General features: G+C 37.5%; 3 protein-coding genes across 10 annotated transcripts in view; 1 reads left to right on the top strand and 2 right to left on the bottom strand.

Moving 5' to 3' along the window:
• The first annotated feature begins 127 nt into the window (after window positions 1-127).
• Window positions 128-5,354, top strand: igbp1 (immunoglobulin (CD79A) binding protein 1). The gene is made up of 6 exons (XM_067438574.1): window positions 128-402; window positions 1,013-1,327; window positions 1,964-2,159; window positions 2,327-2,403; window positions 2,489-2,598; window positions 4,502-5,354. The coding sequence occupies exons 1-6, from the start codon at window positions 188-190 to the stop codon at window positions 4,645-4,647; spliced, it is 1,059 nt and encodes a 352-aa protein (XP_067294675.1). The 5' UTR covers window positions 128-187; the 3' UTR covers window positions 4,648-5,354.
• A 773-nt stretch (window positions 5,355-6,127) lies between these two features.
• Window positions 6,128-9,392, bottom strand: zgc:158432 (uncharacterized protein LOC555281 homolog). Its single transcript, XM_067438576.1, has 8 exons — window positions 9,207-9,392; window positions 8,973-9,075; window positions 8,723-8,887; window positions 8,563-8,641; window positions 8,237-8,313; window positions 7,083-7,136; window positions 6,780-6,897; window positions 6,128-6,578 (listed from the first exon to the last, which is right to left on the bottom strand). The coding sequence occupies exons 1-8, from the start codon at window positions 9,274-9,276 to the stop codon at window positions 6,480-6,482; spliced, it is 765 nt and encodes a 254-aa protein (XP_067294677.1). The 5' UTR covers window positions 9,277-9,392; the 3' UTR covers window positions 6,128-6,479.
• Window positions 9,393-15,031: 5,639 nt separating this feature from the next.
• Window positions 15,032-23,680, bottom strand: part of taf1 (TAF1 RNA polymerase II, TATA box binding protein (TBP)-associated factor) — a 30,048-nt gene continuing 21,399 nt past the window's right edge. For 2 of the 8 annotated variants that reach the window (XM_067438566.1, XM_067438569.1), the window contains 15 exons: window positions 23,360-23,571; window positions 21,853-21,961; window positions 21,615-21,713; window positions 21,358-21,535; window positions 21,196-21,263; window positions 20,993-21,115; window positions 20,314-20,406; window positions 20,100-20,184; window positions 19,942-20,009; window positions 19,743-19,859; window positions 19,307-19,411; window positions 17,972-18,070; window positions 16,678-16,891; window positions 16,444-16,594; window positions 15,032-15,476 (listed from right to left, as the gene is read on the bottom strand). In XM_067438566.1, coding sequence (XP_067294667.1) covers window positions 15,236-15,476; window positions 16,444-16,594; window positions 16,678-16,891; window positions 17,972-18,070; window positions 19,307-19,411; window positions 19,743-19,859; window positions 19,942-20,009; window positions 20,100-20,184; window positions 20,314-20,406; window positions 20,993-21,115; window positions 21,196-21,263; window positions 21,358-21,535; window positions 21,615-21,713; window positions 21,853-21,961; window positions 23,360-23,571 — 1,962 coding nt within the window. In that variant the 3' untranslated portion in view covers window positions 15,032-15,235. Of the gene's footprint in view, window positions 15,477-16,443; window positions 16,595-16,677; window positions 16,892-17,971; window positions 18,071-19,306; window positions 19,412-19,742; window positions 19,860-19,941; window positions 20,010-20,099; window positions 20,185-20,313; window positions 20,407-20,992; window positions 21,116-21,195; window positions 21,264-21,357; window positions 21,536-21,614; window positions 21,714-21,846; window positions 21,962-23,359; window positions 23,572-23,680 lie in introns of all 8 variants that reach the window. The other 6 variants (XM_067438567.1, XM_067438568.1, XM_067438570.1 and 3 more) reach the window with 5 other exon arrangements.

Below are 23,680 nucleotides of genomic sequence, written 5' to 3'. Positions count from 1 at the left end.
GCATCTTAGAACAATTACAATTTAATGGCATTTTCAGATGAGGGATGGGTTCAACAACACTTTCTACAAAATAAGCAGCGTTATTGCTGACATCTACAGTCTGTCGTCAGAACTGCACCAACCGGAAACAAACTCAAAGAACAGGAACAGACGGAAGCCGAGTTGGGTCTTAAATACGCTTTGAGAAATGGCGGCTGCTGAAGACACAAACAGTACACAAAACCCCAGTGGTTCAGATGCTCCGAAGCTGTCGGATTTACTGGACCGGGGCTGGAAGCTGTATGATGAGGTGGACACCACGAACGAGTCGAGCAGCTCCAACGCGGTGCAGGTGAAAGTCAAGCGCGCCATCATGCAACTGGAGGAGGCGACCAAGATGGTCAATCAGCTGAACCTGTTTAGGTTAGAAGAGCACGCACTCTCACACTAAAGAAAACGCACGACGCGTTAAAAACCGCTCATTTTATAATCAACGTTGCTGTCCAACCACTACAAGCGAGCGGCGCACTGGTTGCTATGGTAGCTGTTTATCTAATCGGTTGCAATTTTAAATGTACTTTATATGTTTACAACACACTACAGAAGAGGTCATTATTCTACAAAACCGTGTGTATTGTTACCCAATTCCTACTGTAGTACAGTAACGTTATTACTCAGATGTGAACTCTGAAGACGTCATAGTGATGCCATTTAACTTTAATAGATTTCCTTATACTTATATATATACACACACAATTTTTACCTAAACCATATAATCTCTCTAAGTAATGTGTTTTGCACTAATGTACATTACAGTATTAGTTTAGTTCATTAAGCAGCTGAAATGTATTTTGGCTGTTTAATGATCAAACTGACAAGTAAATTAACTTTATTAATAACATTATTAATAAACAAACTGTCCATCAATGTTGAACATGAGATACATTTCGCAAATAATAATAATAATAATAATAATACATAAATTAAAAACGTACTGAAGTGCTTATTAATTGACTAAATTGTTTCCCGGTAGTTGTAATGAGGCACTGGAGGAGATCTCCACCACCGACCTGAAGTACCTGCTGTTGCCGGCTCTGCTGGGAGCGCTCACCATGAAACAAGTGAACCCCAGCAAGCGGCTGGAGCATGTGCAGGCGGCCCACGTCTACTTCAGGGACTTCCTCCAGAGGTGCAAGAATTATGACATATGTAGTTTTCAGATGCCCAGAGCCAGCGAGAACACAACAGACACTCCTACCGAGGAGCGGATGAATCCACCAGTCCCCATGCCAATGTCACAGCCAGACCTTATTGCCATGGCCACACAAAGACAAGCCAAAATAGAGAGGTGGGTTAGGATTGAATATCTATCCATAATCCAATGTCCAGGGTACACCAAGATGATGTTTATCAAACATTTTTATTTTGTATATAAACTACTGTTTTATATTTGTAATATATTTTGAAATTTATTTTACTCCCGTGATGGCAAAGCTGAATTTTCAGCATCATTCCTCCAGTCTTCAGTGTCACATGATCCTTCAGAAATCATTCTGATGATTTGCTGCACAAGAAACATTTCTTATCATCATCGATGTTGAAAACAGTTGTGGTGCTTGATATTTTTGTGGAAACTTTTTAAAACATTATAAATGTTTTTATTGTCACTTTTGATCAATTTAATTTGAATACAAATATGAATTTATAAATATAAAAAAACCTTCAACACAGTAGTATGTATACACACACACACACACACAGAGTACAGGCCAAAAGTTTGGACACATTACTGTTTGTAATGTTTTTGAAAGAAGTTTCTTCAGCTCATCAAGCCTGCATTTGATCAAAAATACTGATTTTTTTGTATGAAAATATTGTGATATATTATTACCATTTAAAATATGTGGTTTTCAATTTTTTTTCTCTCGATATATAGATAGATCTATATAGATATATGGTCTTGTTCACGTGTGGTGTATTCCAGGTTTAATCAGCGTAAGGAGACGGAAGCCAAGCTAAGTGAGATCAGGGGACTAGTTGAATCTGGTTCAGCCGATGAAGAGGTGGTGAGAGATTTTTACCTGCTGCACGTGCGCAGGTGGGTGACATTAGCGCTTGAGGAGATCGACTCCATCAACCAGGAGATAGAGATACTGAAAAGGATGGAGCTTTTCAAGCAGGTATTTGATTGCCATGCAACTCTATTACAACTGTACTTTATTTTGAGTGAAGGATGCATTTACATAAATCTACCTCTGATTTGCTGCAAAAAAATGATATAAGATGAATCACAAGTAAAATATTTGGATTGATTGACAGCCTTACTAATAATTGTTTGCCTCTGTAGAGCAACCCCCAGCCATCCCCACCTAAAAGACCGCCCATGAAGCCTTTTATCCTGACTAAGGATGCAATGCAGGCAAAGTATGTGTGCATTTAGAGTGGGTCTGTGGAGTTCAGTGCTGTATCACTAGTGTGTGTGTGATGTTTGTTTCTTAATGTATTGTAGAGTGTTTGGTGCAGGATATCCCAGCCTTCCCACCATGACAGTGGATGATTGGTATGACCAACACCGGCGGAAGGGGATTTTACCTGACCAGGGCATACCACGCAGCGCAGGTGCTTACACACACACACAAACAAACAAACAAACAAACAAGTGCTTTTGCAGGACATAATCGTTCATTAAAGGGGGGGTGAAACACTCAGTGAAATATCTCATGTCAATCTTGAGTACCTATAGAGTAGTATTGCATCCTTCATATCTCCCTATCTCCGCATTAGTTTTATTATATTTATAAAAGAAAGATAGGCTGTACCGAGTCTTTCCGGAAAAAAACGAGCGGCTGGAGGCGTATCATGTGGGCGGAGCTAAAGAATGACGAGCGCGCAGCTACAGCACGAGAGCTTCTGAAAGCCGTCATCGTCATGCGTGGAAAAGAAAACATTACCCTAAATAAACCATGGCTATCAATCAGATTCAACTAATACAGATATGATCCAGAATCAGATCCGGAGGATGAAATAAATTGAACAGGAGAAGCAGCAGCAGGACGTCCGTATCTGTGGTATGTACTGTATTTAGTGGCCAAACCCTCAATATTTGTGTGGGTTTACTCATGGTATATGAGGACATGATTCGGTTTATGGACTATTGTATGTCACTAAACCTTAGCAGTAGCAAGCAAAACGGTAGCAGGCAGTAGCAAGCTGCCTTCCCGGAATGCTGTGAGGGCGTGTTAAAGTCGTTTGACGTCACACATAGGCATAAAGTGGAGCGCGGTGCGACAGAAGTGTCGCACAGACGAGTGGATCTGCACCTTGAGAGCAGTGATTATGGGGCGTGCATTTGCTCTCTCGCCTCTAGTCACACGCGCGTGCACCCTTCTGGGAGAAGAGCCCGTACGGTCATACATGGGCCATACAAGGACCTTCCGCTCTGTCGACGTCAAGCGGACTCATATTCAAAAAAACTCTGAAACTTGTGAGAAACCGGAAGGAGTATTTTTGACACAGAAATACTCCATCAAACGTCCAACTTAGTTTTTGAAACTTTGTCCATGTTTAGGATGGGAATCCAAGTCTTTAACAGTGTAAAAAGCTCAGTATGCATGAAACAGCATTTCACCCCCCGTTTAACCTGTTAAATGTCACTGGCCCGTCCATTTGCCACTGCATGTTTAAAACAATTATATATTATATTGATCCTGATCTAATGTTGACAAACTATACATATATTCGAATGCTACGAACTCAAGATTCATCCTGTGAAAACCAGCTTGAAATCGGACCTTGCGTTACCATGGAAACGGTGCTCTAAATTATTCTGGCGGGCTCCTCCCCAAGTGGCATGTTTCATATTTATTTTACTACTTTATAATAAAAAACCTTTTCTAATCTTGACCAAACTCATATCGTCGGAAAGGTCTGAGTCTCACAGTTCTATATCTGAAAACTGTTTTGTGATATTTGCTATTTGTGGTACAGCGCCTAAACAAACACAAATTGATTAGACATATGGCTTTGATTTGATAGTAATTTTAGAGTACAAATTATTTTGGAACATATATTTTATATTAAATATCTAGTACAGTATATTTGATTTACAGTAAATTTAAACTTCCATAACTTCATAATACTTTTTAAAAAAAAGTGATTTCCCTTGAACAATAATCTGTTGACTGTCTTCTTTAAAATGAGACCAAACTTATGTCTATATTCCAAAAAATTCTTGAATTGCATAGTGAATTGCATTTGGATAGTGAATTTTCATGCATATTTTTACAAAAGGGATGACCGTTAACAGGTTAAATTACATGTAGAATCTGTCCTTAGTTTACTCTTGATTAGATGTGTTCAGTAGGCCTTTAAAAAATCATGAAATTTTTAGTTACCTCAAATAATTGCAATTAGATCAAATTACCACAATTAATCGTGGCAGGCCTAGTGTTCAGTTTATAGGACTAAAACTGGAGAGAATTTCATCTATACTCTGTTCATAACCGCTGTCTTTCCTCCCCAGATCACGATGCAGCGGAGGACGAGAGAGCTGAAAGAGATAGGAAGGATGAGAATGATGATGAAGAGGCACTGCAGAAGGCACGTGACTGGGACGACTGGAAGGACACACACCGGAGAGGATATGGGAACCGCAAGAACATGGGCTGATCTGTAATGCACGCACACACACACGCAACCTGTCAGTTCCCACATATAAACCTCCCAATGCTGCCAATGTGACATGGACACAACAGAGAGTGGCGCTGTAGTGGTTAGTTAATTTGGTTACTTTTTTTTCTAAACCGAGTTTGCGTATTTGACATTCTTTTTAAATGTCTCCATATAAATCTTAAGTGAGACTTTAAGCCCCTGAGCATCTATAGAGAGGGATGTTTGGGACTCCTTGCATCGCTCCAGGTCGCTATTTCCCAGATGATTAAATGTTTGCCTTTTCATGGATGTTGTTTTGAGTGCAAGATTTCTACAGAAGTGTACCCTGTACTGTTAGCTTTTAAAGTCCAAATCTGTTAATTCAGAAAGATGTCGTCACCACATAATTACACCTTATGTGCTGTTTGATTTGGAGCCAGTTAAGACTGCATGTTCTTTAACTATTAGCCGATATTGCTAGGCCTCATCCGTTTCAGATGAGCTATTTCAGTGAAGATGGTTATTAGCAATTGCATGGATCTGACACTGTTTAATGTCAGAATTGCTGGAAATACTGTGGGACATTGGAACCGATTCTCTAGACTGCCTTTTTATTCTGAAACTTATTTATTGCATTATTTGGCAATTTCGCTTTTCTTTAGGAACAATCTATGTAAGGTCAACCTCCTGTTCTTGAGTAAACATAAAGAAAAATCACCTGTAAACAGACTTTTCTTCTCATTTCTTTCACATGTAATCTGCGATGTCTACTAATGCATTTTTGTAATTTAATACAAAACAGTTCAACACAGGTTTATTATCAGTATAATTATTTAAGAGATGCATTGAATTGAAAAATTAACATTAATGTTTGAGTATTTAGTATTTGCAGCAATCGACTCTACAAGTGCAAACCCCAATGGTTAATGCTGTAGCATGATTTGACAGTGACAACCAATAATCTGAGCTTTTCTATATGTGCCATTTATTGAGAATGTCTTTTAAATTTCATTTAAAGGGATAGTTCACCCAACAATAAAAATTTGATGTGTATCTGCTTACCTCCAGGGCATCCAAGATGTAGGTGTGTTTGTTACTTCAGTAGAACACAAATGAAGATTTTTAACTATAAGCAACAAAAAATTAGCTATCCCTTTAAATTCTTGAATTTAGCAAATGGGTAAAAAGCTGTATTTTTTTTATTTGAATATAGGAAAGTATAAAACGTCTCATTCTTCAGCATGAATTACCCATAAATGTGTTCAGGGTTTTAAAGCTAAACACCTTAAAAGGATGTTTGGGTGGTGAATGTCTCCTGGTGTAAATTGTTTTTTATTACAGCCGTTTTCTCATTTTTTAACTTGATATTAAATCAAAAAACGAATGAACGCAAAAGTACACTGACCCATGCGGCCACGTGTTTATTTTATGACATTGTCTTTTTTATGTACAAAATCCCCAAAAATTATTTTCAGGTTTAATTTAAAGTCTTTTGGTTTTCTTTTTCCAAAGTAAATTTGGGAGACTTTTTCACCCCACCGTATATCTAAAACTTATATTACAGGACATGTAAGCATTAAATACTATGAGCATTATATGAAACAGAGTATAAAGCACACGGAAAAAAATGTTTTATTATCAGACAATAACTCTTCTATGCTTTCACTATTTCTTGATCCCTCCCAGTTCTAGCATGTTCTGAATGTTTCAAATTTGAGATGAATCACTTGCTATATGTAGTAACTTTGGATAAATGTTAATGTAAATAAAATATAAAAGCTAAAAAATGTTTAACTCAAATCATTGATCAATTTCATGAATGATCTGAAGGTATAAAGAAAAACACTGTTCTAGTATTGTAGGTTTAATTGAGGCCGTGGAACTCCGTTGCGGAGGTTTCCCTGCTCAGAGGAACTGTACGGAGCATGAGAATAGGGCCGATTCTGTGTCTGTTGAAGCAATAAAGAGCAGAATTATTTATTTGACAAGAAGACCTTTGATCATCCACATTAAACTTGTATACTGAGTCTTATCAGAACAGCTTCTATATTGCTCAGGTGCTGTATATTGTGCCATAATATAGTCAAGAATATAAACGTTTACCAATCTATTCCTGAAACGGAAATGTTGGGAACATTTGTGAACCATACCAAGTGTTCATATGTTTGTGAAGGGGCATGCGGTCTCTGCTGGTCTTCATAGATGTTTCGGCTGGGTGAATCTGTAGCATAAGGGTTGCTAACAATTGGACCCCGACCTGCGCCACTGCTACAATCACACATACACAACACAAAAAAGTTGTTTTCACACAAGGACAAAACACGGAACACCAGGATTTGTACTTTTGACACACACACACACTCACACTCACACACTCACACACTCACTCTCTTTTGGCAGAGATAATGTTGTATGAGGCTATTATTATCTATTTATGTAGAATTATTAACTACCTGTATGACTGTACAGGACCTCCCACTGGAGGATCACGCATACCATTGTACATGCTGTGGAGACAAAGTGCATTTAAGTGTCAGATTCTTCATGATCCAACAAACATTTTAATTCTTCAGTATCATAAACATGTACTGTATGCATGCAGCACTGTTATTTGATACTAATTATATGCTAAATGTTCCAGATTGGAAATGTTAGTGTTGTGTCAGAGGAGAATAACACCTCAACATTCTTTGAATTGCATTGTTTCATTTCTCTAGCACAAGGCTCCAAGCATCATTCACATGTTGAAATGCCCACATATACCTGTTTGTGTCACGGGGTCACACTGACTCATGGGGACTTAAATTGGGGTCCCTATGAGGAAGCAAGCTTATAAATAATACAGAATTTTATTTTTTAGTATAAGGGGATAGAATATACAGTTTGCACAAGTATTACAGTATTACGTCTATGGAGAGTCCCCACATATATAGGGAACTGTGTGTACGTACGTGTGTAAGCATTGGTTTAAGATACAAAATTGGTCCCTTTGTAAAAAACCTTCGATATATAAGTACAAATTAACCCAGAAAGTGTTATGTATGCAATATTTGGACCCACTTTATATTAGGTGACCTTAACTACTATGTACTTACATTTAAATTAATAATTTGCTACAATGCACTTATTGTGTACATACATGTTTTAACATTGTACTTACATTTTAAAAATTAGCTGCATGTAATGACATGTTTAATTAATTTCTGTAGTTGCATTTATAATTACACCGTTGACACTTCCCTTACCCCTAACCCTATCCTTAAACTCTACCCGTATCCACTTCAATATCAGCAACAGTGCTTTGCAATACAATATTAACACAGTAAGTACTTTTTAAATGCAAGTACATAGTAGTTAAAGCCACCTAATATAAAGTGGGATTTTTAAGTCGAGATTTCTGTCTTATTTTGAGAAAACATTGTAATTGAAATCTTAAGGGGCAAAGGGATAGTTTAATAAAATAATCACTGAAATGTATTTTGTGTTTTCACTGATAAAAGACTTGTTAATAAAAATGCATGAACATTGCTTTAAAACAATGGTTTTGTGCATTCTGCATTGCCTTATGATAATAAAAATAGACATAAGAAAAAGGAATAAAACACACCTATAAGGCCGGTTGGACATGGCTGCCATGGGAATGGGATCTTGCTTTACAGGTCTCATGGAAGGGGGAGGTCGACCCTTTGAAAACAAGACAGAAAAAAGTAAATGTGCATTTTTAATAGTTAGCAGACCATTCAGGACAATGATTTATTTGTCAGATATGTCAGGGTTCAAATGGGTTATGCTCTGTTTACGACTTGTTGAGCTGTTTTTATGACTTTCAAAGGTATTTCCCGATGTTTCACGTTTCTGATTAGGATTGTGGCAGCCTAGTTCTACTGATATGAATCATTAACTATTTTAACCACAAGACACATGTTGACTCACATTCATATCAGAAGCAAAAGTAATTCCAGGGAACAAGTCCTGCTTTTTATAAGCTGTCTTGGGTGTCTTCATTACTTCACTGGGCACAAACACATGCATAGAAAAACTTAACACACAGTAATAACTTAAGAGAATCATGGGCTATAAGGGTAATTCTCACCCTGCGTGGCTCTTCTTTGATCGCAGCATCATCACATAAACAATCAGCCCCACCAACACAGCAAGAGTGAGCCCAGGCAGAGATGCCACCAGAGCAAAGGTCACTACTGTCCATCTCTGAGAACAGTTTTCATCAATGTAAAACTCACCTTTTTTATTGTTGCACCTACACAGAGAGCAGAAGAAACGAGTGAATCTCAAAACAAGCTAAGTATAAACTACAGTGTAGAGTATTAAAATTAGAAGATTACCAACAGAATGGTTGTCCATCGAAACAGCTACATCTGCCATTTTTCTCATCACACTTCCCATTGCCCTCTCGACAATAATCAAAGTCATCAATACCCTCACAGGCTGAAGAACACACATACAGAAACTATAGTAATTACAGTAGAAGCTTACTAACCAATATATAATGATTATTTGTAAAACAGATACCAAACAAACATTTGAACATATTAGAGCCTTCTTTTGAACACACTTACGGTCTAACGTCTGTCCAGTTACCCCTTCAGTAACAAATAAGACAAAACACACGTAAAGTAAGACCTTCATCTTTTAGCTCCAACACAGAGTGGCACTTACATAAAAGGTTCGTTGCACTTGACTCTGTACAGTGAGTGGCGCATGCGCAAACACTCACCTATATTAACTGTCTTTACAAGGTGTGGACATGTGAGCATTGTCCTGTGATGCAACTATTTGCTTTTTATGTTACATTATATATATATATATATCAATGTTCAATTTTAAATTGGTCTGTTGATAGCCAGACACACACACACACATATATATATATATATATATATATATATATATATATATATATATATATATATATATATATATATATACAGTCTTGTTCAAAATAATAGCAGTACAATGTGACTAGCCAGAATAATCAAGGTTTTTAGTATATTTTTTATTGCTACGTGGCAAACAAGTTACCAGTAGGTTCAGTAGATTGTCAGAAAACAAACAAGACCCAGCATTCATGATATGCACGCTCTTAAGGCTGTGCAATTGGGCAATTAGTTGAAAGGGGTGTGTTCAAAAAAATAGCAGTGTCTACCTTTGACTGTACAAACTCAAAACTATTTTGTACAAACATTTTTTTCTGGGATTTAGCAATCCTGTGAATCACTAAACTAATATTTAGTTGTATGACCACAGTTTTTTAAAACTGCTTGACATCTGTGTGGCATGGAGTCAACCAACTTGTGGCACCTCTCAGCTGTTATTCCACTCCATGATTCTTTAACAACATTCCACAATTCATTCACATTTCTTGGTTTTGCTTCAGAAACAGCATTTTTGATATCACCCCACAAGTTCTCAATTGGATTAAGGTCTGGAGATTGGGCTGGCCACTCCATAACATTAATTTTGTTGGTTTGGAACCAAGACTTTGCCCGTTTACTAGTGTGTTTTGGGTCATTGTCTTGTTGAAACAACCGTTTCAAGGGCATGTCCTCTTCAGCATAGGGCAACATGACCTCTTCAAGTATTTTAACATATGCAAACTGATCCATGATCCCTGGTATGCGATAAATAGGCCCAACACCATAGTAGGAGGAACATGCCCATATCATGATGCTTGCACCTCCATGCTTCACTGTCTTCACTGTGTACTGTGGCTTGAATTCAGAGTTTGGGGGTCGTCTCACAAACTGCCTGTGGCCCTTGGACCCAAAAAGAACAATTTTACTCTCATCAGTCCACAAAATGTTCCTCCATTTCTCTTTAGGCCAGTTGATGTGTTCTTTGGCAAATTGTAACCTCTTCTGCACATGCCTTTTTTTAACAGAGGGACTTTGCGGGGGATTCTTGAAAATAGATTAGCTTCACACAGACGTCTTCTAACTGTCACAGTACTTACAGGTAACTCCAGACTGTCTTTGATCATCCTGGAGGTGATCATTGGCTGAGCCTTTGCCATTCTGGTTATTCTTCTATCCATTTTGATGGTTGTCTTCCATTTTCTTCCACGTCTCTCTGGTTTTGCTCTCCATTTTAAGGCATTGGAGATAATTTTAGCTGAACAGCCTATAATTTTTTGCACCTCTTTATAGGTTTTCCCCTCTCTAATCAACTTTTTAATCAAAGTACGCTGTTCTTCTGAACAATGTCTTGAATGACCCATTTTCCTCAGCTTTCAAATGCATGTTCAACAAGTGTTGGCTTCATCCTTAAATAGGGGCCACCTGATTCACACCTGTTTCTTCACAAAATTGATGACCTCAGCGATTGAATGCCACACTGCTATTTTTTTGAACACACCCCTTTCAACTAATTCAACTAATTGCCCAATTGCACAGCCTTAAGAGCGTGCATATCATGAATGCTGGGTCTCATTTGTTTTCTGAGAATCTACTGAACCTACTGGTAACTTGTTTGCCACATAGCAATAAAAAATATACTAAAAACCTTGATTATTCTGGTTAGTCACATTGTACTGCTATTATTTTGAACAAGACTGTATGTATATATATATATATATATATATATATATATATATATATATATATATATATATATATATATATATATATATATAAATTATATAACATTAAAATGCCATTTAAATTAGTTTTAGATGGTTTTTATATCACAATGCAGGACTGCAAAAAAAAAAAAAATTCTTTGACATTTGGACTCACAGTCACCAAATGTGACAAAATTTACACAAATTCACTAGAATTCAAACGTTTTTCTTTTTTCTTTTGTTAAAGAAATTACTGTTCTTGAGCATGGTTTATATTTGTAGGTTGATGGGTTTTTTTTGGATGGAGTTTGGGTTCCTCACCACTGTCGCCTCTGGCTTAGAGTCACTTAAAGAGTTACTTCACTGAAAAATAAAAATTAGCCCATTATTTACTCACCCTCAAGTCTAGATGTATATGACATTTTTCTTTCAGGCAAATAAACTCGTAGTTTTATTAAAGTACTGGCTCTTTATAATGGCAGTGACTTATTGTCTCATTTTTTATTAAGTCCATAAAAGTGCATCTATCCATCATATAACTGCTCCACACATCTCAGGGAGGGGGGTTGGGGGGTTAATAAATGCTTTTCTGAAGCAATGTTGATCGTTTGTGCAAGAAAAATCTAAATATTTAAAACTTTATAGACTAAAATAATTAGCTTCCGGCGGTCAGCGGTAAGCAAGTTGACTTACGGCGAAAGAGATACCCTTGACCTTTGAACCCTTGACACATGCATATTGACAAGTGAAGAAGCACAGAGGACAGAGAAAAACAAATCACCGTTCATGAATTAGAAGTCTAAAACAAGAATTTTTAATGAGAAATGGCAGAGGATTTCGATATAAGAGGGGCTTGAGTTTGCCCTATCCAAGAGGCGTCAAAGCTTGCAATGCTCTTATACATTTTGTCAGGGGTTACTCTTTTGCTGCAAGTCGACTTGTTTACCGTTGACCACCGGAACCTAGTTATTTTTAGTCTATAAAGTTTAAAAAAAAAATTCTACACAAACACACCACTTTGCTTTAGAAGGCCTTTATTAACACCCCGGAGACGTGTGTAGCAATTAGGCTATATGATGGATAGATGCACTTTTAAAGCCTGACAAGCCAGACCCACATCAAGATGTTTGGTCTGGAAACTCACCATAGACAGGGCTCAATCCGAGGGGCGGGATAAACGGTTGTCTTTCAAACTCCCTCTGCTCCCTATAGGATAGCGCTACAACCAACCAGAGCAACGAAGGTGAAATAGAGCTCGCTGACTGATTAAACATTCGCCGTATTCGGTCGGCTAAACTACGAACACATCTTCCCTTTTTAAGAATGACTTCAGTGCCGCTCTTTGTCACTCCAAGTCTTCCAGAGTCGCAGTCAGAGCTGATTCGAAAGACCGCCGCCGTTCGCCAGTTTCGGTGTTTACTAGAAGCACACAAACGCAACTCGGCCGTCGTCATTATGGCCCCGCCCGCCGACTCTATACACGATGTGATTGGGCCGTCCAGATTTTGAGGAACACAGCTCAGATGGGTATTGAGAGTTCCTAGACGACACTTGCGGGCAAATTAAATTTGCTGCCGCTAGGGTGCGTCTAGATTTTTAGGCTAGCACTTTTATGGACTTCAAAAACAAACTAACAAGTCACTGCCATTATAAAGCTGGGAAGAGCCATGAATTTTTAAAAAAATATATAACTTTGATTTTATTTGTCTGAAAGAAGAATGTCATATACACCTAGGATGACTTAGGGTGAGTAAATCATGGGCTAATTTTCATTTTCGGGTAAACTATCACTTTAATATTCAACAATATTATTGATTTGTCTGCACTGGCACTATTGGATGATAATTTAGCTGAACTGGACAATACATCACTGTTTTCTTTAGGACTGCTTTATAGATTAAACTAACTAATTTAATAATTGTTCATCCTTACAACACCACTGAATCAATAATGAACTGACTTCAGCTGAACAATGACACTATTTTCTTTTAAAGCTGCTGAATAGCTCAAATGAAAACTCTTTGCATCATTGAATCATTTCCCTGTTATCACTTTAAAGCTGCTTTGGTAGCACTTTATATTACAGTCCTGTTCCCAGGTACATACAATTTACTTATTATAGTAATTATAATAACTGGGTAATGACTGAGTAGCCTACTAACCCTGATCCTACCCCCAAACCTATAACCTTAACTTATGCAATCACCTTATATTACCCAGTACATTCTTAGTTAAGTACATGTAAAGAGCAACCCGTATAGTAGCCTATAAAGTGCTGTTTAAATAAAAAAAAAAATCAACCCCCTTGTAAAATTTGCAGTAAATACTTTTTATAGACTATAATTGGGGTAATTTGCAATAGCATCTACCTGGAGGCTGCATTTTCAGGACCACAGTTCTAGGACCCTAGCAACGATTTAGTCGTTTCATTCATAAAGTTTAAATGATATATTGTCCTAACCACACCTATCCCTAAACCTACCTATTGCTAATCATGTTGAAATATGGAAACTAATTTAAAGCTGCAGTCTGTAACTTTGGGAGCTCTAGTGGTTAAAAAAACAGAACTGCATGCATCTTGCGGAAGAACATTGCAGCCAGAGCTACTTCTCTTTTTTATGTCTATGGCGAATCACACAGGCGCTGTGCTCCTCCGCAGCGGTTCCTACCAGACGGGTCTGAAATAGTCTCAATATAAACACTTATAATAAGTGTACCATAATTATTCAGGGTAAGACAAAAACACGGTTTGGAAAATGGGTTCATGCTGTATGTTCTCATTATATAATTTTTGTACAATACAAAAAAATGTTATGGACAGCAGCTTTAGGTAATAAAATTTAAAATGGCTATGCCTGCTGTTTTGTAAATAAAATAAGGTCTGAATCAGGTCTCCTCTGTTGGAGTACAGTTGGCTAGATGGCACAGTCACGTTATTGCACAGATAATATTGCTTTTGTCTTCAGGAAACGTAAATATCTCGCAGTTTCTAAAGGGCAGTGCTAAATGAAAAAAAGGTCTTTAAACAAAACAAGAATTTACAACCTACAACTTTAATGCATCATTTTGAATTTTTTCACCTTCAACAAATAGTTGTCTCGAGTCCCTCAGTTGTCCTCAGTGTGAGAAGACGGATCTCAAAATCATACAGTCAATGATAAAAAGTTTAACCACTCCGGACAAACAAGGGACTCCATCCTCCATGAACAACCATCACAAGCGTGTCAGCAAGCAACATTACTTGCCTGACTGCACTGTGCCAACTGTAACGTTTTGGAGGAGCAGGGATAGATATATGGAGCTATTTTTAAAGGTTTGGGCTATTTACATCCAAAGTAAATCAATTTCAATTTGGACAATGTTGTGCTTTTCAATTTGTCATAACTGTTTGGGGAAACGCCCTTTTCTATTCCAACATGACTGTGCCCTAGCCTAGTGCACAAAACAAGGTCCATAAAAGACATGACAGGATGAGTTTGGTGAGGAACAACTTGACTGGTCTAACACCTTTGGGATGAAGTTTGGGACCTCCTCATCCAACATCAGTGCCTGATCTCACAAAGACTACTTGATGAATGGGCAAAAACTCCCACAGACACTCTCCAAAATCTTGTTGAAAGGCAGTTAAGTAATAAAAACAGGAGGGTTTTTTGGGGGGACCTTTTTACATCCAAATAATACAATTCCATATGTGTCATTTGTCGGTATGAATTGCTCCGGTCTAAGTTCAATGTATTGCAAAATTAATTTTGGAATGATAGATTGTAGTTAAAATAGTAGTTTGGCTGAATTAATTGAGGTTTAGGAGGTACAAAACTCACAATGTACATTTCAGACACATACAAATTTATTTCTCACATTCTTCATCACAAACATTGTCTGAGCAACTGAAACAAGCTCAACATCATATAAAAATAACATGGAGAAAACAACAATTAGAATAGTACAAAATATACAGTTATGTGCAACACCATCATCACCACCAGGAGAGCTACACACAGCACATCTGACAGAAGAGGAAGAAGTGTTTTAGTTGTCAGAATCCATGTCACTGTCTCCTCCAACAGATCTGAATTCTTCACTGTCCTCCTCATCATCACTGAGCTGTGCCTGTGTGAGAACACTAGGCCCTCGCCTCCGCTCATCCTCTTCCTCCTCCTCTTCTTCATCTTCACTTATCCCATACACCTCCTCTCCATCCCGCTCTCCTGTCCTGGGGCTGGACACCTGCCTTTGCATTTGACTGTCTCCATCATAGTAGCTGCCATAGCTATAACACACAGGAAGTGAAAGAGTGTATTCAGAAATGTATAAGGAGAAGACAGGCCATTTGCTTAAAATATGAGCGAACAAAAAACTCAATATTGTGACTCGGAAAAGAAGGTAATTCCTTTCGAATAAAAGAGCCACATCACCTTATTAGTAATGGCAACATCTGATTTCTACAGCAGCCCTTAGAACCAGGGACAGGCTAAAACTGATACTGATATTTGTCCAAAAAATGTATCCAATATTGATTATTAAAATTCCTAAGTAAATCCTACAGTTGTTGCAGGATAAGGGGACAGATCTTTCTGTAACTGTAAGCGTGTTAAAAACAAACCCAGGTTGCTGCTGCCTTTCTGTGTGCTTTTATATTAGTTATGCTCAAGAGAGGTTTCATAGTCATTAGCTTTGTATGATATTAATAGGCTGAAAAGGTAGATGTAAGTGGATTAAAATTGAGAAAATTAATTAATCTAATCTGAAATCTGTGCCAAACCCAGTCCTACGTTTGTTTTCGGTAAGATATTTTAAAATGTTAAAATGTTTAACAGTCTCTTATGCTCACCAAGACTGCATTAAATGAGTCAAATAAAAAAATACAGTAAAACAGTTTTTTTCATTAGTTTTATTTGTTTATTTAAGTTTACATAGATGGGGGTCTATGTTGCTATTTTGACCTGTTCTGATGTGTTCTGCCTTTGGTGAATGTGTGAAAATGACAAAGAACTAGGTATTAGGAAGCACATTTGAGACTTCCTAAGAGACGATATAGGATTAAACAAATAAAATCACAACACCCACTGAAGTACAAGACAAACATTATTAACTTGGTTAATAGGCTGCCAAACAATAAGGACTCTAGCATCCTGCAGCAACTCAAGGACAGTAGAATATGTATAACACTGATGTAATTCCATGTAAAAACATGATTTTTGTATCAGTTTTACATGCTTGTGTACATGTATTCTGACCTGACGTTGCTGTCCTCCATGTGCGTTACTCCATCAGGCCCCTCCCCCTCATAAGACATCATACTCTCGTCCTGCTCTAGTCCAATACGGGTGCTCTCCTGATGCCCCAGTTCAGCATCACTGTCACTGCCACTCTCTGACAGTTGGATAGCTTGAAATTTAGAGCAGAGAGTTAATATTACGTTCACAGCAAAATTCACACAGGCACAGACAAACACACAGGTATACACTTACAGGAGAATGGATTATCGCCTTCCTCCTCACTGGCGTCGTCTTCTGCATCTGACATCAGCAGATCCTGGTAAAGCACACTGGCCTGTGGTGGCCGTCTGGAACCTTCATCATCATCATCATCCTCTTCATCTCCATGCATTCGCCTCTGAGGCCGCATGAGGAGATCATCTTCATCATCCTCCTCGTCCTCATCATCCAGATCTCCCTCTTCAGCCTGAAAGTAAATACAACATTCAAATCTCTGACACTGAAACATCCAGTTTAACCACTGCATTTGCTTTGATTCAATTTAAAATTGCATTTTTGGGCAACAATTCACAATGAGGTTTCATTTGTTAACTACACAAGTTAACATGTACTAACAATGAACAATACTTCTCCAGAATTTATTTATCTTAATTAAATGCAATATCAACATTCTCTAGAATATTAAGACCAAACGTTGCATCAGTCAACATTAATGCCCTGTGAACTAACATGAACATTTTTATTAACTAACTTTAACTTTAAGTATATAAAAAATATATTGCTCACAGATAGTCAAATCAAATAAGACCTTATTGTAAAGTGTAATTTTTTACATGCATATTTTTATTCTGTTCACAATAATTAATAAACATACCGAAATTTCAGCCGCATTATTAGACAAAAATGGCATTTTATTTTTTTTTGCAGAAAGAGAAAAATGTTCAAAAATAGAGCCAAAATTAGGCTTTATGCCACCCCAACTCTCAGTGTTTAGTGCTAAGGTTTCATGCTCCGTTCAATATTCCACTCTATGCTAGGGGACCAGGTCCCACAGTCTTGCAGTCATGTGTTTTGCGCATTAATTGCTAAATTTCACCTATCAATTTGGTACTTGCGCAGTGTTATTTGTGCACACATCACAGTCACACCAACCAGAAGTGCCGCACACAGTGAGGCATGTTTCCAAGTCAAAACCCATATCTATAGCACAATTATATATTCAACTTTTTTTTTTTTTTCAAAAATTTAGGCAGGCACACCGCTCAGAAAACGTACAAATAAAGTTAATTATAGATATTTACTATTTGGAGCATTGGGATAGCTAGACGGGGGTTTGATGAAATTTTTTTATGCAAAATCCTCAACATTTAAATTTGTCACTTGTTTTGCCTGTAGCTCATAAATTAGCCCATGCGCATTTCGGCTCATTTTAACAGCACGGGTGACATTTGATCTTGACCCCCATCTCTAATTAAATCAAACAGTAAGGGGTAAAAAAAAAAAAAAAAAAAAAGGGACTGAAAAGTTTTGTGCGCATGTTTATTACCGGAGCAGGTGTTTTAGGTTTGCCATCATCATCTTCCTCAAATCCTTCTATGTCCACATCAGACTCCTCCTCGCCCAATCTGCCTCTGCCGTGACGCCCCTAAGGAACGTACACACAACAATGTACTTCAGGACCGTGTAGAAGTACACAGAAGGAGGACCAATCAGAAAATGCATGCAGCAGAGGATGGATAGATGGACAGATGGAGGGAGGGCTGAATCGATGGAGTTTATTTTTTCAGTTTTATTTAACTTTTTTTTGTACATTAAAACCGTAGAGCTGTTTTAAAACTTAAGCAGTTAATGGCTGAGACTACAGATGCTACAGATTAGCCACTGTAAGCCGGATTTCAGCTACAATAATTATTATTGACTGGTACGAGTTTCATTAAAAAAAGAAAAGGTTTTGGTCTAAGATTCATCCTAAACAGGGCTTGACATTAACACCCACCAACCCGCATTTTGGTGTGCATTTCAGCTGTGGCGTGTAACACAGTCACTCACACTAGCCACTTTGGCGGGTTGAATTTTATTGCAGTCTTCTCAAAAGGGATCTGTTATAATCGCGTTGCACGTTTTAAACAACCACTCGGAATTCTTGCAATATCTAATAATCAAAGGCGTTCAGATTGCTGAAACGCCAGAGTTTTGTTCAGAGCACACTCTCACTCACTGCAATCAGCAATCTCATCATAAATAACAATGCAGAGACAGTGTAATGCATGTAATAGATTCATTCATCATACAGTGATTGACTGGTTTTGTTCAATTTCATCAGCGAAAATAGTTTCAAACAAAGATCACAGCAGAACCATAGCGCATCTGATGTGACTGGCATAAAGTTGGCTTCATATTGGACGTTCGACTTTCGCAAATTGAGGAACCCTCTTAACTTTACACGACATTGGTATACACGTTTATAACTTCAAAAGCTTTTGAAGAGAATTACTTACCGATGACACTTACCAATGACTTACCAAATGTAATGTGTTCATCTAGGTGTCATGTATGATGCACACCTTTTAGATTTTTTAGATTTAATAAAATAAACTGTCAAATCATACTGGCCAGTGAAAATGCTGAGTGGCTAGTAACTTTGGAAAACAACTAGCCACAGTGGCTGGAAAGCAAAAAAGTTAACGTCAAGCCCTGATCTTAAACATACTTATTAGTTGAAGATGGGTTAAAAAGCAAATCAGCAGCACACAAAAACCATCACAGTCAAGGGGTGAGACATAAGACATATCCAAAGGGATAAAGCAAGCCAGCCAATAAAATGGATGAAGAAATGGATGGACAGCGGAATAGATGGATGCAGAGAGGGAGAGAGGAATACCTGCCCCCCTCTTTTCTCAGGGGTGGGAGGGATTAGCGTAGCCTCGGCTAATAGACTAGAATCTCCCTGCAAACTCACAGACACACTGTTCTCACACACATCAGGCTGAAAGAAAGGTAGAAAGCAAGAAGAAAGAAAGCCAGAAAGAAGGAAGTATAAAAAAGAAAAGAAAGCCCCAGACACAGAAAGACAAACAAGTTGTAAGGGAGGAGGAAAAGACAGGAACAGTGAGGAAATGTGAATCAAACAGCTGTGCAGTACAGAATGTTCGGACTATGAACGAGAGACGGAGAGAGAGAGAGAATATAAGCCTTCTGTTCGGTTTCTAGCAGTCTCTTATGATGACATGCTTCATTTCACCTGCTATCAAATACACTTGCACACAGAGCACTTGAGACACCTGAGATCATGCCCTAAGTGTGATGTGTGCATGTACCTGCGGTGTGTATGGTCCAGGAGTCAACGGGTCTAAGCTCTCAAGGTCTGCAGCATCCAGAGCAGCTTCTTTAGCGGTAGAGATGTCCTTCTCCAGTTGAGTCAGGTGTTCATCATACTAACAGACACACATTAAACATCTTAAACAGAAAGTAAAACAAAAGCACACAAAACAGCAAAGAACTCTCACACAGACATACCTCTGCTAAAGTCTGCTTGCAGACATTCACAATTTCCAGGGCTGTTTTGGTATAAGGACTATCAGGACCTGAGAAGTAATGCATACAAATGTGAAATCATGATTTAATTCAAGATAAAACAGCATTTTCATAACTAAAAATATGAATGTGTTTCTCACCATTGTACTTGACACTGTTGGTGTGAATAAGACCAACATCAAAAAGAAACACATCCCGATTCTGATACTTGTGTTTGGAGATGTTCTATACACACACACACACACACACACACACACACACACACACACACACACACACACACAGTTCAGATAATATGAAATAAAAACATTTTGCTACTAAAGTTTCTTGTGTCCACACACAGATCTTCCTGACCTTACGGAGACTGTCCAGATCCATAGGGTTAATGATGACTTTATAATAATCAGGAACAAATTTCTTGTTAACAGGATGATGGAAGGGCCAGGACTACAGAGAGAAAAAGAAATTAACTAATTAAGAAAAAGCAATTCACTTTATTTTTGCGAACTAATCATCTGGAACCATCAAATACAACGGATTAGCTGGTCATCTTCTGTTTCAGTGTTAAGGCTGCTGATCAAGTTACTAAATATCAAACTACTTTCATAACTTAAATGTAAAATCCAAAATAGCCCTAACTTTGATATTTGGATTAAAGAGGTGTTTACTCGTATGAAGCTAAAAAAAACTTGAATCTCACTCAGTGGCTCTTTAAAAGATCTTTGAAATTTAAGCTTATTAATTACAGATATTTTTTTACTGCTTCGGTTTTGTTTATTGGTTTTGTTAATTCGGGTAATAATATTGCCCATATTAACTTGTGATAAATGAGTTTGTTATATGTGTACTTGTTATTCAATGTAGGAAAATCCAATAAAGAATTAATAATAAAAATAATAAAAAAATCTAAATAGGCTAATATTGCCCAAACTTTAAGAGGATCTTTACTTGCAGTTACTAACACTGGATGGACATAAAATAAGAATGATGATATATAAAACATATTAAAGTAGAACAACAAGTGGTCGCTCACATCAGGGACAGCCATCATCTTCTGTGTGACAATGTTGTCGAGGATGAAGGAAAAAGCAACTTGATCATCATCGTCCAGAAGTGGATTAATGGCTTTTTCCAAACGAACCAAACGCTCCTCTTTCTGCATTGAGATCAACAAGAATTACTCTTCAATTTCCCTGCAAGAGTGTTGGTGTCCTAAGGAAAAATAAAGAGATCTACCTCTTTCAGTTTTTCATCACACAGACTCAGCATTGCTTGTCCAACAAGGGTTAAAGGATGCTTTACACCTGAAAAATACACATATTAATACATAAAAATAGATCATAAGTACATCCAGTCTAAGTGAATATCTTAAGTTCCTATATGCGCATGTGAAAGTACCATTGTACGTAGCACTATTTTTAAAGATGAGTTCGACACTCTCTCTGAACTCTTCTCGTGAAGGGTACATGCGCTTGCGAACATTTTCACGCAACGTCTGCAGGTCCATCGGCCGTGTGATGATCTTGTAATAATCCTTAACCACTTTGCCATTCACAGGAGTGTGAAACGGGTATGTCTGAGAGAAAAACACCATATTCAATCAGGGTGTCAGAGCATGTGTTTATGTCTAGTATATACATGAGAATGTATCTTACATTAGGAAGATCCCTCATGTCATTAATGATGCTCTCCAAGACTGAAGAAAGCGTGACCATGGGATCTGTCCTTCTGCGATGGATGGACTTATGAGGACGCTAAGAGAAAAGACAGAGAGATAGCATAACAGATGATGATGAAACACTTAGATGCTGCCATGTAATGATCACTCATACATGGCCTACAGGAATCTGTAAAAAACTACTGCACAAACAAACACTTAAAACATACTCTTACATTGAGGTAGTCACAGTGCACTGTTGTCCCCACTCGTCTCTTCTTTTTAGGAGGAAGCTGCTGCTTGGGGAACTTTAGAACCAGAGATTTCCTCCGCACTTCATCAGCACTATAAACAATAAACATCACATTAATCCTGTAATTGTGGATCACATTAATCCTGTATCAGCAGCTGAGTATACAAATTATGCAAATAGCTGACAATACTTTGGGGAAGTTGACTTGCCAGAAATAAATTATTTTGTATTTTGGAGTATTTTGGTAACTATTTTAACACGGCCAGCATTAAAAAAAAATAATAATAATAATAATAAAAAAATAAAATAAATATATATATATAAATATTCTAGCTTCATACATGCCTTATTTAATCAACACTTAACTATGGGTAACTTTCATAAAAAAAGCTAAATTTTGGACAAAAATGCATACAGCATAACCATGACAAGACTAGACAGTACATTTTAAAATCTGTCACACTACCACCAGTGTTACTTTAGTATTATTTGCACACTAATTACAGTAATTATTTTTTTGTTAGTTGCCAGGGAAACATTTCTAATTTCCATCCAAAGGATAGCTCACTTTAAAATGAAACCCCCCCCATGATTTATGACCCTAGGTGTATATGACTTTCTTCTATCTGATGAACACAACCAGTTGCATTAATAAATATCCTGACATTTCCAAGCTTTATAATGGGAGTGACAGGGTCCATTAAGTTTGAAGCTCAAAAAAGTGCCTCCGTCCATCATAAATATAATCCACACGGCTCCAGGGGGTTAATAAAGGCTTTCTGAAGCTAATCGATTGGGTTTTTGTAAGAAAAATATCCATATTTAAAACTTTATAAAGTAAAATATCTAGGTTAAGCCAGACTGCCTTCCGTATTCAACTTACGCAGAACACCTTTCTCAGTTCAAACCGCTTACACTGCATCACATCAGTTGCTTTTTTCGTAATTTGAAAACAGAAGGCGGTCAAAAATCCACTGATTCACTTTAAAAGGCCTTAATTAACCCTACAGCCATATGGAGTATGTTTACGATAGATGAAGGCACTTTTTTAAACTTCAAACTCAATGGACCTTGTCACTGCCATTATAAGAAGATTTTCTTAAAGAAGAAAGTCATATAACACCGAGGGAGGCTTGAGGGTGAGTAAATCATGGGGTAAATTTCATTTTAAAGTGAACAAATCTTTTAAGTTTGCAATTGATCTAATATTTATGTTTTATTTAAGTATTAATTCAATTAACCCCTAAATTATTTTCAATAGTTTTAGTTAACAATAACAACTCTTGACCACAGGCCCATTTGAAAATTGAAAGTAAAAGGTGGTTAAGAGAAACGTTTTAAAAGGCAAACACTTAAATGATTAACGCTTTCCCTTATACTTCAATAATATTATCCTTAAGTCTTGGTGTTAATTTAAATAAAAAGACAAGTACAAGACTGCAAAAAAGTACAAGACTGCAAACATGTAACATGTAAGATGTCTGTATTACCTCTCAATGAGCTGCTTTCCAAGCACAATCTTGGTTCCTTCTACTTTAATAAGTTCTTCATTGTCATTGTGGATCACAGTCTTCTCAAGCTCCTCTTCCTGCTCCTCTGTCATGGCCACCGGATTAGAAGGTGGGGCATTGGTTTGGTAGTACAATGGGCAAAACTTATTGGTTCTCATGTGGCCAATTGCCCCACAAGCTCCACATTTCAGCTGAAGACGAAACCAAAAACATTACAATCAGTTTGTGCAGAATATCATGTGCTCATTTCATTCACAGCAAAACACTTTCAGAAGAATATATAAGCACACATTAGTGACA

The sequence above is a fragment of the Pseudorasbora parva genome, chromosome 3, assembly GCF_024679245.1.
Source record: "Pseudorasbora parva isolate DD20220531a chromosome 3, ASM2467924v1, whole genome shotgun sequence".
Lineage (NCBI taxonomy): Eukaryota > Metazoa > Chordata > Actinopteri > Cypriniformes > Gobionidae > Pseudorasbora > Pseudorasbora parva.
This window is presented reverse-complemented; position numbering and strand designations above follow the sequence as displayed.